General features: G+C 49.6%; 1 protein-coding gene across 1 annotated transcript; it reads left to right on the top strand.

Annotated features, from left to right (window-relative positions):
- The first annotated feature begins 373 nt into the window (after window positions 1-373).
- On the top strand, window positions 374-19,100 carry bard1 (BRCA1 associated RING domain 1). The gene is made up of 11 exons (XM_062533607.1): window positions 374-530; window positions 828-884; window positions 1,295-1,443; window positions 2,020-3,032; window positions 3,462-3,542; window positions 4,279-4,451; window positions 7,390-7,519; window positions 9,089-9,221; window positions 11,081-11,173; window positions 15,062-15,159; window positions 18,152-19,100. Exons 1-11 carry the CDS (start codon window positions 457-459, stop codon window positions 18,503-18,505), a joined length of 2,355 nt encoding a protein of 784 aa, XP_062389591.1. The 5' UTR covers window positions 374-456; the 3' UTR covers window positions 18,506-19,100.
- The last annotated feature ends 745 nt before the right edge of the window (window positions 19,101-19,845 follow it).

Raw genomic sequence — 19,845 nt, 5'->3', positions numbered from 1 at the left:
ATAAGCATAACCATAGACTACAAGCCATGAGTCAATTAATTTGTAAGGCATGTCAATAATGAAAATAAGCATAACCATAGACTACAAGCCATGAGTCAATTAATTTGTAAGATGGACAAATGCTCTGAGCCGTCTAGTCAGTTTGCCTTTAATTTAGTTTTACTGGTTAGTTTTATTTTCATTCAGATTTGTTAGCCTGTCTAGTGTAGGACTGCTTTCTTTTCATATACCTAGTTTCTTTTAGGCCTACTGTCTACAGTACAGCAACCGGTCATTTCCTGAAAGGGTGGGGTTTAGAAAAATGAACCACATGATTGGACAACAAGTTTTGCTACGTCACTGTTCTTGCCTCAGCTTTGGCGGCAACTGAAAATCCAAAACAGTAGGTCGGTCGGAGTGTGTAACACGGCTAACAGTAAACAAAGAATACTTTCATTCAAAGATCACTGTACAGATATGTCTCAGAATACTTGGCAGAAAACGAAGGAAGCAGTCAAAGATTTCCGGAAACTTCTACAGTGCTCGAAATGGTAATATATCATCATCTACCTTCCGTAGGGATAAGTTTCAAATGGCTTAGCATCGCTAGTTAGCGAATCAGCTGCTGGTCGTGCAACTTCTAGGATTGATACTATATACATCCTTGATACTGTAACATAATATATCCAGTTATTTGGTCCACGGAGTAGGCTATTATCTAGAACTATAGTAGAATTAACTTCACAAAAGTTAATAATCACAAACGGTATTAAGCGATGTGTAGTTGCAGTCATACATTGGTCTATTTTGGACGCGACTTAAGTTAAGATGTGAATTCTCCCTCGTAGCTTCAAACTGATGAGAGAGCCGCTGTGTCTGGGAACATGTGAGCATATGTTTTGCAAGTAAGTTCACTTTTATCAATGTTGACAAAACATCCACCAAGCCTAATGCGTTGTTGACTGATGTCTGTGACCGTGGTAAAGATCCTAGAACAGTATGGCCTGGAGCAGTCTGCTTTGGATCTGAAATTTGGTGGTTAGATCATCACAATTGTATGTCCAGTCCATCCTTACAGTATTATGAGTGTATGTGTGTGGCATAAGATACAGGATGTCTTCCTTTTCCGGGGTAAACAACGCATCTGTCTGTCTATATAACTGTCTCAATAGCTGGAGTAACAGTATGAGAGGTAAGGTAAAGCCTACTGTAACTTGGATCACGAACAGGACGAACAGATGTCAGCTTTGTATTTTGTCTAAACAAAACAACTTACTTCTGAACAGTATTCTTTAATTCTGTGTGTATGAATCAGGTCTTGTGCAGGGGCCTGCGCGGGTGGTGAATGCAGCGTGTGTTCCTGCCCTGCCTGGGTAAAAGACATCCAGATCAACAGGCAACTTAGTAACATCACCGATCTCTTTCGCAATCTTGAGGCACTTCTTACTCCTCCTGGACTCTCAGGTAATGGCCCATCAGCCATGCACATTAATCTCACTCATTATTTCACACCTTTTCCCTTTGGCCTTTGTACCCAGTTCCACATTATGCACTGAGTGATGTTAACTTGCTGAGTGAATGCTTGAATGAATGCTCTTTCAAAAAAAGAAATCTGTAACTGAACTCCGAGGCAACTAATTACTGTAATTATAGAATGCAATTAACCAGGGTGGCACTGAGCTTGTGAGTTTTGAAGAAGCAGCAGGGTGATGTGGTAGGCAGCAATGCTCTCCCGTGACTGACGGGGATGTGCCCATGAGGTCATGGAATTACATGGCAGAGAGGAGACTGGGCTCAGTAAGGTGTCACACCAACAGAAGTAGCTAAGGTCCCTGTCTGCTGTCTTGCTGAATAAACGCTCCCTGTGTGCACGTTAAACCTTTAGTTCATTGCCTCAGACAGCATAAATTGGCATGCAGTCGTGCGAGCTTGAACTGATGTCTTAATGTCCGACCCTGAAAAGGGAACCTGCCATCAGCTGAAATGTCAATGCTACGATCCCTTACCTCCATATTATGTGGGATGTGTCTCTGTTGACAGCTATGCCTCCAGCTGAACCCTGCGAGGCGGCGGAGGTGAGCCCCATTGTCAAGCGCAAGAAGAAGTACCGCATCTGGACCAGCCCCAGAAGCCACCGCATACGCTGCCGGGTGGAGAGCCGCGGGGAGGTCACCCTCGTCCCCGCCGACCCGGCCCCGGATCCCCCCAGGTCCCAGAGGGCCTTGTTCCCACCCCAGGACGCGTCCGTGTACAACTTCCCCGCCTCCTCCCAGGACTCGGGCTCGTCCTCGCCCTCGAGGACGGCGAGCAGCGGTGGCAACAAGAGGAAAAGGAAGCCGGCGAAAAACACCCGGGTGCGCCAGGCGGTGGCGCGTGCTCAGATGACCGTCACCAGGAAGCAGAAGATAAAGCTGCAGCTCCAGGTCATCAACCAGCAGTGGGGCGTCGGCACCGACGCGGAGGCCAGCGCTCCTGAGGAGAGACTGCAGGAGGGCGAGGGGGGAGGGGATGGGGGTGAGCGAGAGGGCAAGAGGCCCAAGAAGAGAGTGTCTTTCCAAAGCCTCGACGCTCCCCTCCCCGAGGATCATCCGAAAGAAAACGCTCCCCCTTCGGAGAATCTTGTCACAGTGCGGTCTGCCATGTCAGACACAGGTCTGCTCAGTGGACCGGCCACTGCTCCTCCAGAATCCATTAAGCAGCCGGCCAGCCCGGCGCCTAAGCTCTCTCCCTGCAGGACGCCCAAGAGGGCTCGCTCGGCAGGGGGAGGTGTGGAGCCGCAGAGATCGCCCAAGCGGCCGAGGACCTCGCCTGGCGGGGGGAGGCGGCTGGCGGCAGGAGACGGCCTCTACGCCCTGTCCACCCCTCCGCCGTCGCCGCAGGCCCTCTCCTCGCCCCGTGGCAGCCCCGGAGGATCCGGGCGTGAGCCGGGCTTAAGCCCGGGACCTTCACCCGCCGGCGGGAGGAGGTCTCAGGGGCGCCTGAGCCAAGGCAGCCCTGCCTTCGCCAAGAGGAACCACAAAGGGGAGACGCCGCTTCACCTGGCGGCCATCAAGGTAGCCTTTAGCCTTTAGCTGCTGCTGCTTGCGATGGTTAATGCACGGCTTGTCAGTTTGCATCAGGTTTGTGTTGTGGTGTGCTCGGGAGTGCATGACCCTCCATATTGAGGGTTCAGTGTGCCTCCACATCTGTGTCATTGACATGCTTGTGTTGTAAACGGGTTTTCTGAGTAATCCTTGCAAAGCCCTTTTAGTCCTCTGTCTGGAGCGATCAATAGCCTCCGGTCAATCAGGGCATAGGCACACGCTGCTTGGAGGACTGGCATGCTCTTTTTGCTTGTGTGTGTGTGTGTGTGTGTGAATGTTGTCACAGGGTTTAATTTCTGCTCTGACCTGAATGTGCTGTCTGTCTCTCTCCCTCTCTCTCTCTCTCTCTCTCTCTCTCCCCCCCTCCCTTCCTCCCTCATGTTGCCTCTCTCTCTCTAGGGAGACGTAGAAGCTGTGAAGAGGCTGTTGGAGCAGGGTGCTGACCCCAACTTGAAGGATAATGCTGGCTGGACAGCACTGGTGCGTGGTGCCATTCTTTCCTCTCCAAACATACAAACGGCGCAACACAAAGGGAATCCTTAATTTAAATGCCCCACAGCGCTTCGCTGGTCTCTGCGCTCGTGCAGTCTTTCACTTGGCTGGTGTCTGCACCGCGCTCATGAAAAATGCAGTTGGATTTCATCACTCCGCTTTTCCGAGATGCACACTGGGAAGGATAAAATATTCACAGTACAATAATTGATGCGAAAGCCAAAGTATTTAGTTCCTGACTTTAGGGCAATTTAAATGCCACAGTATTAAAACTGATGGCTGTAATAGCACGTGAATATGCATCATGGCTGCCGGCACAGCTTGAGAGCATGTCGAGCGGCCGGGTTACACGCCGCTCAAGGGCAGCCGGCGAGATGGAGCGCTTTTCACACATGCCAAGCCCAGACCACAAGGTGCAAACGCTTCAAATTGGACCGTTCAGTCTCCCCACCCCCGCCTCATTCAGTCCCCAGTCTATATCCCCCAGGCCCAAGTCTGCCCCCCCCCCCCCTCACCCATCATGAAGAGAAACAATGATTAGAGAAAGAGCTCGTGCATTTTCATGCCGAGCACATAGGCTGGCGTAGAATTGTTTTTGTTTCCGAGCGTGGCAGGATGATTGCTGTCTTAATGAGCGTAGCCGTAATTAGCATGTCACTCACTGCCTTGCGTGGTGTGTAGGCTAACGCGCCGCGGCGCTCCTCTGCTCTGTGTCTTTGTTCAGCACGAGGCGAGCAACCACGGCCACGTGGCGCTGGTGGAGGCTCTGATCCTGGGCGGCGCGCTGCTCAACACCCCCGGCTACCAGAACGACTCGCCGCTCCACGACGCCGTCAGGAACGGCCACGCCGCCGTCGCCAAGCTGCTGCTGGAGCACGGCGCCTCCCAGAGCGTGCTGTGAGTACTGCGGTGTCTGTTACGCGCACACCTGAGGATATGAACACACACACACACACACACACACACACACACATACTCACACACACAAAAACACAAACAGACACACTCATCCACTAGCACACACATGCTGGCAGACCCCATAAATTCTCAGGTCAGAAATCCTAGACCTCTTTGATCTCAACACGGCGTCTGAATCCATCTACATTAATACAACAAGACATCCTGCAACAACCGTGTCTGGGCTCACAAAGCCTGTGTGTGTGTGTGTGTGTGTGTGTGTGTGTGTGTGTGTGTGTGTGTGTGTGTGTGTGTGTGTGTGTGTGCGCGCGCTGCACTGGCACCTCAAGCGCACGGTGCGGACAGATGGCAGATGGATGGAGTGATTGTGCAGGCTTGCAGACGCGGCAAGGCAGCGCTCCCCTCTCATCTCATCTCCAAGCCTCACGCTTTGACTGTCTCGCCTCCTCTGTCTCTTCACTGCAGTCCTTCTCCTCGCCCCTCCTCCTCCTCCTCCTCCTCCCTTCCTCTCCTCCTCCTCCTCCTCTACCTCCACCTCTCTCCACCTCTCTCTATCCCCACCTCGATGACGAGGGCATCAGCAATTTCCCCCCGTCCTTTCTCTGTGTGAAACGGAGGAAATGTGTGTGCGTGTGTGTATGTGTGTGTGTGTGTGTGTGTGTGAGAGAGAGAAGGGGGGAGGAGGAGGAGGGGGGTTGTGGGCAAGGCGAGGAGGAACCTGCACACAACAGCAGTAACAGACAAATGCAATCCTCCACCGTCATCCGCAATCAATTACGCTCCCCTCTCTCCGTCAGATACGGCCGAATGGAGAGCCACTGCGGCGCCTGGCAGCCCGGCGATAGCGGCCACCGCTCTATCAGTAATATATCTGTAATGAATTGATTGGCCAAAAACTTGTTTCTTCTCCTGCGCTTTCTGCAGGGCTGTTTTAATAGCAGCGCCGGCGCTCCCCGAGGCTGGAGGCTGGAGGCTCGGCGGCCAGACAGGCTAGGCATTGCCCTGCTGCAGCTTGACTGACAGCTGAGGGACGTGAGGTGGAGAGGGGCTTTGAATTCCGCATTTTCGATGCGATCAGCGTTGTGACACCCGCCGGCATGCATCAGTGACCTGCTCCGATTGGGTGTGTGTGTGTGTGTGTGTGTGTGTGTGTGTGTCTGAGCATGAGAGAGCGGGAGAGAGGGGTTGCTGTCCCCCTGCCAGTCATTGAGATGTGTGTTGCTCTAAGCTGCTCCATCACACGTAACTGATACTCTCGCTGGCCTCGCGCGTTTTTGTTCCGCCGCATAAATAAGCGGGTGGGAGCGCAAAACCTTGACAAAGCGCTAATTTTCTTGCTCCCTGCTGAATGCTGATGCGTTTGGCTCCATTCTGCCTTCAGTCTGACTTCTAGTTAAGTGTTACATGTCATGGTGAAGGATCCATCTGCCAAGTTCGCTGTGGCTCACTGACGCTGTTGTGAAAACACCAGAATGTGCGGTTCGTTAGTATTCCAGTCAGCGCGCATCAACACATTAATTTCCCTTATCAGCATGGGAAACATGGTTGCTGTGATTACACACACACACACACACACATGCAAACACATGTGCACACGTACGCACAACCACATAGACACATGAGCAAATACCTGAACAGAAGCCTAAGGAGCTTGGCTGTGCTGGAAGCATTTCACCGATAGTTCTTGGCTCGTTGAGATTGCTGTCTATGCTTCAAATGCTCCAAAGACATTCATATCTACTGGGGATGTTTGTGTGTATGTGTATCTGTATGCCTGTGTGGGTGTGTGGGTGTGGTGGGGGAGATGTTGGGCTCATGAATCCAAATGAAATATTTTATGGACCAGTGGACCTATTAATTGTTCCCCAGGTGTTATCTCCTCGCTGTGGCTTAATCTCGACACAAAACCAGTTTTTTGCCGCCTCCTCTCGTTGCCTACTGTCCTGTGGGGACAAGTTGTTTTGCGTGGCCCATGTCATGCATCTTGTGTGGCTGCTGCCTCAGTATACGCTTCTCCTGTGAGGGCCCAGGGCTAGTCCCAAACAGCCCCTCCAGGTCACCTAGCACCATGCCAACTGATTGTGGTTAATGGTACGGGACAACACATTCGGGTTGATTTAGAACGGTGATCAGATCAGATCAGATGGTTTGTCCCGGTTTTGTTTGGATGAAGGCAGTGAGATGCCTCCATCTTCAACATGTGAGTTGTTAAGCCCTGCTTTTCTTCTTACATACAGAACAAACCTCACCAAAAAAGTCAAAACCAACTGCTGATAATATGACTCCTAGTGATGTCTTTGTCTGTCGGAGAGTAGAAAAAGATGTGAAGGAGAGGTGAAGTTGATGTCATCCTCCAGTGTCCACCGGTCCACGTAATAGCACCAGGAGAGGTTGGAGAGAGAGCCGCCTGTGTGGGGCACCCTGCTTTCATGTGCTGGAACAAACGGAGCATTGAACTAGCGCTCTGGAGCAGGCTGGAGATCAATGATTTATGACTTCTCTGCTCCTCGCCAAGGCACTCTGACTTCAAATGGCCCATGCAAAGATATTGCGCCATAATGGATGGTGTAAACATAACTTTAATAAGCATGTTCACCCCAAAGCTATTCGCTATGTTATGTGCTCGAAGGAATTACTCTAAATGATAGAAAACACCTCAAAACCTGAAGGATCGTGCCGTTGTCGCGGCTACTGTTTGCTCTCTAAAAGCATTGGCCCTCAGGCTCTATCGTTTTCAAATTGTGCTAGTTATATGTTCAGAAATAATGTATGAGAGCGTGAGTGTCATCCTTGGGTCTGGGAGATGTGAGGGAGGCTGTGGAGCCAGTGATTGTGCAGCTGTGTGGCAGCCTGGTGAAGCGCACGGCTCCCCACCGCGTGCACGTGCTAAAGGGAGCGGGGACGGGCTCTGTTTCAGGAACATGTTTGGCCTGCGAGCGCTGGACTGTGCCGAGACGGACGACATGCGCCACATCCTGCTGGGGGCGTCCGAGAGAGGCCATCATCCCTTAAACTCCCCCCTCAGTCCTCCAGCCAGCCTCAGCAAGGTAAGGACCACCACCACCCGCTATACCCACATATCCATACCACCCACACCTCCCACATATCCATATCACCCACACCACCCACATATCCATATCACCCACACCACCCACATATCCATATCACCCACACCACCCACATATCCATATCACCCACACCACCCACATATCCATATCACCCACACCACCCACATATCCATATCACCCACATACCCACATATCCATATCACCCACACCACCCACATATCCATATCACCCACACCACCCACATATCCATATCACCCACACCACCCACATATCCATACCACCCACACCACCCACATATCCATATCACCCACACCACCCACATATCCATACCACCCACACCACCCACATATCCATATCACCCACACCACCCACATATCCATATCACCCACACCAGCCACCCACATATCCATATCACCCACACCAGCCACCCACATATCCATACCACCCACATACCCACACCACCCACATATCCATATCACCCACACCACCCACATATCCATATCACCCACACCAGCCACCCACATATCCATATCACCCACACCAGCCACCCACATATCCATACCACCCACATACCCACACCACCCACACCACCCACACCACCCACACCACCCACATATCCATATCACCCACATATCCATATCACCCACATATCCATACCACCCACATATCCATACCACCCACATATCCATACCACCCACATATCCATATCACCCACACCACCCACACCACCCACATATCCATATCACCCACATACCCACACCACCCACACCACCCACACCACCCACATATCCATATCACCCACACCAGCCACCCACATACCCACACCACCCACATATCCATACCACCCACATATCCATTGCACCCATTCCATATAAACAAAATGATGGAAGAAAATCATACTTTTGGAGGTTATTGAAATGTGATGTTTTTGTTGTGGTATTGTAACACACACATTCATTGAATTTCTGTTTTCAGGGCTATGGTCTCTTTTTTTTTGAAAGATTGGGTCATGACATTCTCATAAAACTGAATATAAAAAAAACATATTTTTTTCTAAACACAGTTGACTCTCCTGTTTGACACAAACCACAAAATGTGACCTCTGACAAAGGTACCGTTACCGTTAAATACTAGTTTTGTAAGCACATTTGTAGGCACACCTCAAAACACTCTCAATGTTTATGTTTGGGTCTGCGCCAACAATTTTCATCAGTAAGACTCCATCTTCCAGAAAGCACAATGCAACTAAGTGAAAAAGGACCAGTGTATGCCATCCTATAGATTGATTGCATTTACTTTAGCTGATTGTATTAGTTGCATTTTATTACTGTACTAATAGGCAGTTTTATTGAGATGCAACTATGTTTATATGGACTCTCCAGCTCGGCCTCTCAAACTGGTCTCTGTGCTGGCTGCTGTTTGATTTGTGGACTGAGATGGCAGCTGGCTCGGTGCCTGTGGCCTACAATTAAATATGTGGAGAGTAATTGAAGTGCGGCCGCCGTTGACGTGCCTCTGCTCTGTGCTCTGTGCTCTGTGCCTCTGCAGACGGGCGGCTGTGGGCAGAAGGACGGCCGCGTCACCCTCCTCGGGAGCAAGCTGACCCAGCCGCAGCGCCGACAGCTGGCCCAGGCAGCGCGGCTTCTGGGAGCGAGGCTGGCCGACGCCTTCTCCAGCGCAGGTGATTAATGAGCTCATAACGCCGGCCCCAGAGCCAGCGCTGAGCCCACTGTCCACCGTGTCAACACCGAGGGGGGCTGGGGGGAGGAGTGGGGGGGTCAGCACTGCTGCCTCATCAGGTCACATCTGGTCTTATGTGGTCATACTGGTCAGGAAAATATTCAAGTTCACCTTCAAGAAGGAACAATGCCATCATTGTTCTGCTTCAGAGCATCCAAATGTTATAAAAGCTGTACCATATCATTTCTGAAGCACAATTGTAATCTCCAGTAGATGCCTAGATGATTTTGCAAGATAAGAGCAGGCTGACCTGTCGATGAGCTTCCTTCATTTTGACATTTGGTTTTGGGGAGAAAATGCAGAGTGGTAATGCTCCACCTCCCGGAGTTAGCCTGAGTGGAGGGAGTGGGAAGTAGACAAGCGCGGAATAGTCCAGCAGAGTGCCTCTCAATCATGGCCATCACAGTTGGATAGGGATGCAAAATGAAAGTTAATTGAAGCAATTTCTCACACAACGCTGGCACACCATTGTTGCGAGGGATAAAATGCAATACTCAATATGACACAAAATGGATCTTATTCATAGCTCAGGGCTGGTGGGCTTTCGACAAACGGCTTTCTGAGATTCACTCGCAGTTTAAAATGATGTAGGCTCAGTGTATGCGTGTAAGCCATCTCTGTGCCTAGTGTAAAGAATTTCGCTTCAAGAGATAATGAAGATCATTTCGCAATTGTCAGGCAAAAGCGCTTTCGCGCGCGCGGAGTCCATGAGCATTTATTTAATTTTTAATTAAGAGCTGTCACGTCGCGTCACTGTAGGCGAGACTCGTGAGTTGTGTTTGCTTTCCTCCCTCGCTTCGCTCCGAGCAGTCAAGAGAGCAGCCTTTTTGTTTTTCGAGCCCCTGAATTAAAAATAACACGGCTTGTTTTGCAACCCCCGCAAAGATGTCATTATTATGTACAGGCAAGAATTTCTAAATAAAGTGTGTGGCAGTTTGGGTTTGGTTTAATAATAAAGAAAAGGCTTTTAGAATGCCGGTCAACTGTGAGACTTCATAAATAATTTCTTGGCGTTTTCTCTCAGGGGGTTGCCTAAATAGATGTATGCGTATTGCATTCTTAAATCGGAAAGTTGAGTGCAGTGTGTATGATTAACTGAACAGAGCCGACCATCAGATTCATTTATGCTCAAGAAACCCATTTGAATTTTACTAGGACTTCAAATCAGCTTTATGGCATTTTTTTTGTTTTGTTTGTTTAAAACTATAGGGCTGTGTTCACATTTCCTGCCATCTTTTTGTATGTGAACACTACCCTACCTACATGTGAAACTCCAACATCTGTCTGATTACTGATTAAACCCTGCTAACACACCATCTGCCCCGTTAGCACTGATTTGCAAGGCGTGTTTTAGAATGCCGAAGAACTTCCACCAAAGAACTTACATACTTAGCTGCGTAGTGCATATCCTGGATAACTGAGTGATGTGTGCTTGTCCTTCACATAAGCATATACCATCAAACTGAATGATGCCAAAAGTAGTTGCTTAGGAAATCATATCGCCGAAAGTGGCATGTAGTTGCATAGATTTACTTTAAATTACATTGCATCATCAGAAATATACATCCCGGTAATCTCATCCTTACAATGATTGTGAAAGCCTACAGCAGCTCAGTCAAACACAAAGCCACCAGTAAAAATCACATTTCTGTACTACAGGTTTTGCCATGAAGTCTATATTTTCTCCAGCCATTGCTTCAGTGTGGCTTTAATGTTTTCCCTGTGCAGTTGGCTGCTCCAGGGTCCCATGCTGCTCCCCTGTTGATGCCCGTGTTGTTGTGTTCTATCTCTCCCCACCAGTGACCCATGTGGTGGTGGCAGAGGGCGGAGTGCCCACCACGCTGTCCACCCTGCAGGGCATCCTCAGCGGCTGCTGGATCCTCCGCTTCAGCTGTAAGTCCACCTGTGCCGCCCGCCCGCCTGATTGCCCGCCCGCCCGCCCGCCCGCCTCCCCCCATTAGCTCACACTGCGCTGGAGATTATAGGTTGGCGCTGATGGCACCCCCTGAATCCCGCTTGATTGCGGGGCGGGAGCTGGCACCTGTATTGCCGGCGCTGGCCCATCAGAACAGTTTGTTTGCTCAGGCCACCTGGACGGCCTCCGTGTTGAATGTGGCCGCCGTGAGCGCGGCGCTGAATGGGAACATCTGCTAAATGAATCGGATGTGTTGGAAACATGAATGGCGCTCTGTTGTGAGGAGCGCCTCCGTTCCCTCAAACAAGCTGGTCAGAGGGTCTCAGCGGGGCAGGGAGTCTAGTTAGAACATGCTTTTGCATTCTGTCTGATGGAGCGCTCTCTCTCTCTCTCCATTCCTCTATTTCTCTCCCTCTTTCTCTCTCTCTCTCCATCCATCTTTCTTTCCCTTACTAGGTCTCCGCCTAGCCCCACAACCCACCCTCTGTCTCACTATATCACTTTGCCCTCTCTGCCTCCAGTCCTCATCTCTCCTTCATCTCTCCATCTCTCTTCTCTCTCCATCCCTCTCTCCCTGGCCTCTCTCCTCTGTGTGCCTTTAAGAGAGCTGAGGCATGTCCTTAAGGTGCACTGAAGCAGTGTGTGCCCTGATGAGAGGAGTGCACAGCCCCCCCCCCCCCCCTTATCTCTCATCTCAGCATTCTTCCATGGCCACCTGCTTTTTTCCCCTCGCTCTCGAGGAGAATGTTTTCTGTCTTCGGTTTGACCCTCTGTTCCTCCCCTCTCAAATAATGGAGAGGATTTCTTCCGGCAGCCACAGATATTGTTTTGTGTGCGTGCGTGGGCATACACATCAGATCCCCCCCCTGCAGTCCATTCAGGAGCTGTGGAGGAATCTGTGAAGCACTTCTCTGAAGGTGTCTGCTATTCTGTTTTTTCTTTCTGTGTTGTGTGTGTGCGTGTGTATGTGTGTGTGTGTGTGTGTGTGTGTGTGTGTGTTTTCTTATTTGCACTCATGTATTCAACACAGGGTCTGCCAGTAAGCCTGTGCTGGTCTTAGGCAAATTCCATATTTTTTATTCATGTAAGGAAAATGCAAGATGGCAACATCACACATACACAGACACACACACACACACACACACACACACACACACACACACACACACACACACACACACACACACACACACACACATTCACTCACTCACACTCTTCGGGTAGTTCAGCTGTGCTGTGTGCATGCTATCCCAAGTCAATCATCTATACCACTGCCACATGCACATGACAATGAAGTATCCACTTGTCCCACTTAGAGTGTGTGTCTGTGTGTGTCTGTGTGTGTCTGTGTGTGTCTGTGTGTGTCTGTGTGTGTCTGTGTGTGTCTGTGTGTGTCTGTGTGTGTGTCTGTGTGTGTGTGTGTGTGTGTGTGTGTGTGTGTGTGTGTGCGTGCGTGCATGTCTTTTGGCTTAGGCAGTGTAATTCCATGCAGCAGTTCTCTGCTCTCCACGCTGGCTGAGCACTAGAGGCTCCACTCGGCCCCAGACAGCCCTCTCTCTCTCTCTCTCTCTCTCTCTCTCTCTCTCCCTCTCTCCTGTCGTCACGGCTCCCTGGCCCAGCTCTCCGGGACGGGACGGCGGGACGCGTGATTGGGAGATGCCACCAGGCCAGCCTCCCTGGCGCTCGACAGCGGCCGCCCCACCTCCCACCCACCCACCCAGTGCCTGAGTCCTGGCCCAGCACAGCCCCCGTCATCTTTTGGAATCTAATTAGCTGATATGCTAATGGTCCCTGGCAGTCGGGGCTAACGAGCCGGCCCTATCGTCCGGAGTGGGGGCCGGATTAACCCCGGTATCTCTGTCTGCCTGCACCGCCCGCTGGGGTCTCTGGAAATGAAAGCTGTAATTAAGGAGGAAGAGGAAATGCAATTATGGGCCTGATGACTTCTGCCGAGGCGTGCAGACAGGGCCACTTTTTTGTACCCGCTGCTCACGTTAGGGTGTGTGTGTGCGTATGTATTGTGTGTGTGTGTGTTGTGTGTGTGACGGCATGTGGGACTGTGTTCATGCAGATGTGTGTGTGTGTGTCCCGTGTGTGTGTGTGCAGCGGGGTTGAGTGCCAGATAGAGTGGTGTTGCCCCGGCGGGGGCCGGCGGGCTGGCTGGACACGTGGAGATGTGGAGATGTGTGCGGCCCTGTTGTGACAGCGAGCAGACCGCACGCCTAATCTCACTAATGGAGCAGCATCACACAGCTGCAGCGGCCTGCAACAGCTCAACTTCTTTCTCTTTTTTTTCTCCCCTTTTTCTTCCCTTCCTCTTGAAACATTGCTCTCTGAGATGGCGGGGGGGAGGGGGTATGGGCTGAAATGGTTGGTTACCTTTCCAATATGATTTCCATCTCGAGGCCCATTTGCACTCAGTGATATCCACGAGTCCTCGCTAGAACTCTGCAGAGGCCCAGGCAGAATTAAAAGCCTCGTCCACACCTCCCCCCCCCAGCTCAAAGGAGGAGGAGTTTCATTCCCCCCCTCTCCCCTGGTAAGGTCTTAGTCTAACGTAAGACGAACACTTTCCAGGCTTCTGTGTGACAGTATAACAATGGATAATGGCTCCATGGGCCAATCTGCTGCCTTTGCAGACAGCACATCAGTGAAGTATGGCCTGCCTCGCACTTCTGCCCGCACTGCAAGGGCTAAAGGGGTGCTGTGGACAGGGTGGGGGCACTGAGGGCTGTTGGGGTGTTGGGGGGAGGGGTGTTGTGCTATTTCAGAGAGCGATGAACAGCCAGAGGTAAACTGCACACAAAAATTGTCTGTGGAAAATGAGTGTAGCTGAAGGAAAACAGCATGTAATGGCCACTTTCAGAGTGTACTGCTGTGTCCTTTGTGTGCTGGCCTTGTAGTGCACTTTAATGGATTCTCCTCGTCTTCTGGCCAGCACAGGCTGCCATGGGACTTTATTTATATCTTTTATTCCGTTCGCTAAGCCACCTCCCTCTAAGGAGAATATATTTTGTGTGTGTGTGTGTGTGTCTGTGTGTGTGTCTGTGTGTGTGTGTCCGTGTGTGTGTGTGTGTGTGTGTGTGTGTGTGTGTGTGTGTGTGTGTGTGTGTGTGTGTGTGTGTGTGTGTGTGTGTGTGTGTGTGTGTGTGTATGGATGGACGTGCTCCTTGGTATGAGAAGGCCAGTATCCAGTGGTACTTCTTCCACCATCAAGCCTTTTTTGTCCGTTTTAAATAAATGTGGTCTAGTGTGGAGGAGCTCACAGCATATATCTCTGTGTTGCATCAGCCTGCTGTCACATGCTTTGTTCTTGTTTCCTTTTTCCATTTGATTTTTTTTTTCTCCATTGCTTGTTAGTCTGTTGTTTGATTAGTCTGTTGTTTGATGTCCTTGGAGATCTCATGTTGCACCCTCGCATTTCCGTCTCTGTCCTTCCTTCCTCTCCTGCTGCACCCCCACATCAGTCTCACTGCTCTGTCCTTACTGCTGTGCTTGTACCCCAGTCTCACTGCTCTGTCCTTACTGCTGTGCTTGTGCCCCAGTCTCACTGCTCTGTCCTTACTGCCAGTCTCACTGCTCTGTCCTTACTGCTGTGCTTGTGCCCCAGTCTCACTGCTCTGTCCTTACTGCTGTGCTTGTGCCCCAGTCTCACTGCTCTGTCCTTACTGCTGTGCTTGTGCCCCAGTCTCACTGCTCTGTCCTTACTGCTGTGCTTGTGCCCCAGTCTCACTGCTCTGTCCTTATGGCTGTGCTTGTGCCCTGGTCTCACTGCTCTGTCCTTATGGCTGTGCTTGTGCCCCGGTCTCACTGCTCTGTCCTTATGGCTGTGCTTGTGCCCCGGTCTCACTGCTCTGTCCCCACAGGGGTGAGCGCTTGCCAGCAGGCAGGTGCCCGGGCTGCCGAGGTGGAGCATGAGGCGGGAGAAGGACCCCAGCGGAGCCGCTTCAACCGAGACAACCTGGTGAGTGATGGAGGGGGCCGATTTATGGATGGAGGGAGGGAGGGAGGGAGGGAGAGATTGACAGACATATCTGACCCGCTCCTCTGCCGGCCGTGCCGTCCCCTGAGAGAGTGACCGCTGGCGGGGCAGAGGCGGCGTCCGCCGAGGCTTGATTTGCGCGTGTCCCCGGGCTCTTTTTTATTACTCCCATTTCCACCGGCGCAGCGCTGCACTGAGCGCAGAGACTCATGCACATGACTCAGCCACTCCCCGCAGGGCAGGCTGGCCAAACGGAGGCAATGGCCCTGTTATTGCTCAGCTCCAGAGACCAGAGCAGCCCTCGGACACAACGCAGAGCACTGAGGCGCTCCCCCAGCAGCCCGAGCCCTCGCACATATAACAAGCTGCGTTCGGATCCTCTCATTTAACATCTGCTGTGTAGAGGGAGAACTGTTGTTGTTGTTGTTGTCAAGCAATAGCTCCGATTTCCCCCCATCAATCTTGACTATTTTTACACGTGCAATGAAGTCTGAATCTGTGAATTTAATGTCTGTCTTTCCCTACTCAACTCTTGAGGCATTATTGGTCAGGGGGGTCTCCAACTCAAATTACCCACGGGCCACCCGCCAGGTGGTCTTCTTTATAGGGTAGCCAGTGCAATAAGGCAGTAATATAAAAATATGGCTCATAAAAACCCTGATCATGTAGCTTGTTGTTATTGTTATATTAACTCGACTTTTATCAAGTGAATGAATATTGGCATCTCTCGCTTTAGGGCACATTGTCTATCAAACACTCTGCCATTGTATTGGAGACTGACATTTACTCTCCAAATAACATGTCTTTTCTGGACAGATGATATTTACAACCTGCAGCAGAACAGTTAACTTTCCGTCTTAAAGAAACAGTTTCTCATGAATTCACCCTGCCTAATTGCTTTGCCTTTATTTTCACCAATATCTCAGGTTTACCCGATCAATCTCGACTATTTGTACACATACAATGAAGTCTAAAAATGTGAGCTTACTGTTTTCCCCCTCACTGTTGTTCCCTCGCTGAAGCATTATTGACTGCAGTAGTTAGATGAATCTGCTCAGAGTGCGAATAAGAGAGGTATGAGTCTAGTGCACCAGTGGCAGCAGCTGCGCTGACTCCTCTCCCGCTGAGCTGCAGGCCAGCTAGGATGTGAGGAGCTGTGTGCCCTTGAGTAGATGGCCGATTGAGTGAGCACCAGTGACACTGAAACTTGCTGACCCTCTCCTCAGGCCCTGTGCCCTCGCTGACACAGAGCGCTGTTGCAGAGGTCAGAGTTCACCATCACCCTGAGGCTTATTGGCCACTTCCTGCACAACACTCAGGAAAACCAGGGCAAAGGAGATCCAAACGCAACCATATAGGTTATGTAGCCATGGAAGTTAAGTAACTTAACAGATACTGTTGTCCAAATCAAGACAAATGAATGAACTAGAAATGCAATTCCAAGGAATTACCAGTGCATGAAAATGAAAAAATGTATAGATAGATGATGTAGATATGGCTACTAGGGTGTAACTAGGGTAAAGATGGTGATTGTATAGTTTAAAGAGAGTTGATGTGTGAAGGTAGACAGTTTAAAGCTTAAACATTCCAGTTGTAACTTAACTAATGATTTCTAAAAGGTATGTTAAAATGTTAACTATGTTAACAAAGATAACCAGGTTGATTGGTTTACTTAGCTAATGATTTCTAACAGTTATGGTAAAAATGCTAACAATGCTAACTATGTTAACAATGCTAACCAGATTGATCAGCTAACTTAACTAATGATTTCTAACAGAAATGTTCAAAATGCTAACTATGCTAACAATGCTAACTATGCTAACCATGCTAACCAGGTTGATTAGCTAACTTAGCTAATCATTTTTAGCAGTTATGCTAAAAATGTTAACTATGCTAACAATGCTAACTATGCTAACCATGCTAACTAGCTAACTTGCTACTGAGGACTTTTATTTTGAAACATTTGTTAATAGGGTATCCATGGCTGCCACTATCAGGAATAAAGAAGTTACTGTAGTAAAATCATGTTGGTTGCTATGGAAACGGTCATAAACGCTTAATTTTAATGGTTGCTATGTTGGTTGCTAGGTACATGGAGGTCTCATGTAGTTGACTGGAGGCATAGTTGATGATAACTGACAGTGGGAATGGTTGAACAGTTAAATAGATTAGTAGTTTCAATGGTTAAATGATTTAATAGTGTATTATTGCAGTGAGGACTTTTATTTTGAAACAGTTGTGGACAGAGGAAACAGTTTAACAGGTATATGTAGTCTTCACAGAGAATGTATGCTTAAAGCCTGAGAGAGAGAGAGAGCTGCTGCAGCTGGCCTGGCCACCTGGCAGAAGATTCTAATTGCCCTATTATGATGTCATAATCACAATGTTAAGTCTATGGGGAAATTTTAATAGTTTTTAATTTATAGTTTAAAAAAGTATAAAAGTTACAAAGTTGAAAAATAAATAGCACGGGTGTCCTAAGCAAGACCTACGTTACAAAGTTTGAATGAAGTTTCTACGTTAAACGGTTGAAGCTGCATTAAATGCGTTAGAAGAAGAAGAATAAGAAGAAGAAGCCTAGGAAGAACAGTACAGTGCATTTTCATGCACTGTAATAAAACCATTTAAAACCGACACAAAATAAACCAGTTATGAAAAATACTTTATAAAAAGTATTATTAAAGCATAAATACTATAAATACTACTAAATTCTATGTTGCTGATTTCAACAGCAGTAGGGACCTTGACATATTTTGGGCAGTGCAACCCCATGTTGAGAGGCCGGTCTCCTTTGTCTAATTTGCGAAGTGAAATTGTCAGACATGTCAGCAGAGTGCTCTTGATAGCCTCTCCAACAGGAGCCAGGCAGGCAGGCAGGCAGGCAGGCAGGCAGGCAGGCATGGTGTAGAGACTGTAGAGACTGTAGATGGCCTGTGTGGGGATGTGCTCATGCGTCTCCTCGTCCCCCCTGCAGCTTCCCGGGCTCTTTGACGGCTGCTTCTTCTTCCTGCTGGGCTCCTTCCGGCGTCCGGAGAAGGCCGACCTGCTGCAGCTGATCCGCGAGGGAGGGGGTCAGGTCCTGAGCAGGCAGCCCAAGCCCGACAGCGACGTCACGCAGACCCTGAGCGCCGCCGCCTACCACGCCCAGCCGGGCTCCGACCAGGCCCTCTGCACCCAGTACATCCTCTACGAGCCCCAGGGCGCCTACCGGCCCTCCCGCGTACGCCTCGGCAAGGTGTGGTCAGCTCCCGTCAGCTGGCTGCTGGACTGCATCTCTGCCTTCCAGCTTCTGCCTGTTCCAGGGCTAGAGCCAGCGTCGGCACCCTGATGCTGCTAGCATGGAGGTGTGTGTGTGTGTGTGTGTGTGTGTGTGTGTGTGTGTGTGTGTGTGTGTGTGTGTGTGTGTGTGTGTGTGTGTGTGTGTGTGTGTGTGTGTGTGTGTGTGTGCGTGTGCGTGTGCGTATGCGCGCGTGTGTGTGTGTGTGTCCTACTGTTTCTCATAGACAGCTGTAACCCACAATCTGTGTGCATGATGTTTTGAATCATGAGTCTGGAGAGAGAGAGAAGTTCATAAAGATTGTGAAGCCTAAGGATCGGTTCAATATAATAAGAGTGATTAGGAATCATTCTGGCGCTTTCAGGCTGCCGAATAAGTGGAAAATCGAAGTCCTTCTCTCTCCTGCCAAGAGTATTCTTTTTGTAAAACACTGAGCAGGAAGCCTCTCAAACCCTATTGTGTTGTGTTCTCTTTCCTCATTTTCTGGGACAGTATATAAACCGTTTAAGAAATATAAAAGAAGATTATAAAAAAAAACCCTTCTCTTTTTGTGCATGTCATTTGTAACACTAAAGTCTTTTGTAAGCCACAGGGAGTCCTTGTTGGAAAATCCAATGTCACAATAAAGAATTTTTTGTTCAGTCTTTATCATAGTCTTGCTATTCTTTTGGAGAAACTTTATCTTCCTTGTCCATCAAAAGTTAGGCTTTGTTTACTTGCAATCCAAGAGCATGTCAAGTTTATGACGAGGATAGATTCAAATCTAAGATGGGCTGCTGCATCTTTAACAACCTTCAAAAAAAAAAAAATGGCTGTATTTGGAAGATCGATTATAACTCGACTTAAGGATCCGTGAGCGAGGAGTCATAGCAATTAATCCTCCAGTCACCGCGTTGGCACTTAACTACTTTCTTCAAAAGAAACAAACAACTTTTCCATTTGTTTTGTTTGGGGAGGGGGAAAAAAAAGTTGGGCCGATTTCTGGCCGAGCTCCTGAGGTCCTCTCTGGCCATCTCCCAGGATGCTGCTTTCATTCGGATTAGTCAGGGATGCTCCTAATTGCTATTGATTGCCGTGAGCTGCATTAAATTGCTTTGCCCTCTTTCTGGAAGGAGGTGGAGGGAGGCAATTAGTGGTGAGGACAGGATTTGAGACGGGTGATGAATTGGAAAGGTAGTGAAGGACCTCTGCATGGGACGGGGGAAGAGGAGGCCGGGCCTCTCTCCACCTGGCTCTGGGGGGAAAACCAATCGGCTCCAAGTCCTCCAGGATTGCCTCGGGTCGTCACTTCTATTGCACCGGTGCCTCGGGCTGCTCTCAGACTTACGGGGACAAGGACGGATGAGGAGACTGGGTCAGGTTAGACTAATGGTGCAGCAGTGCAGGTGCGG

This window comes from Sardina pilchardus, chromosome 4, assembly GCF_963854185.1.
Source record: "Sardina pilchardus chromosome 4, fSarPil1.1, whole genome shotgun sequence".
Taxonomy (NCBI): domain Eukaryota; kingdom Metazoa; phylum Chordata; class Actinopteri; order Clupeiformes; family Clupeidae; genus Sardina; species Sardina pilchardus.
The sequence above is the reverse complement of the archived record's forward strand: the minus strand, read 5'-3'. Positions and strand labels throughout refer to the sequence as shown.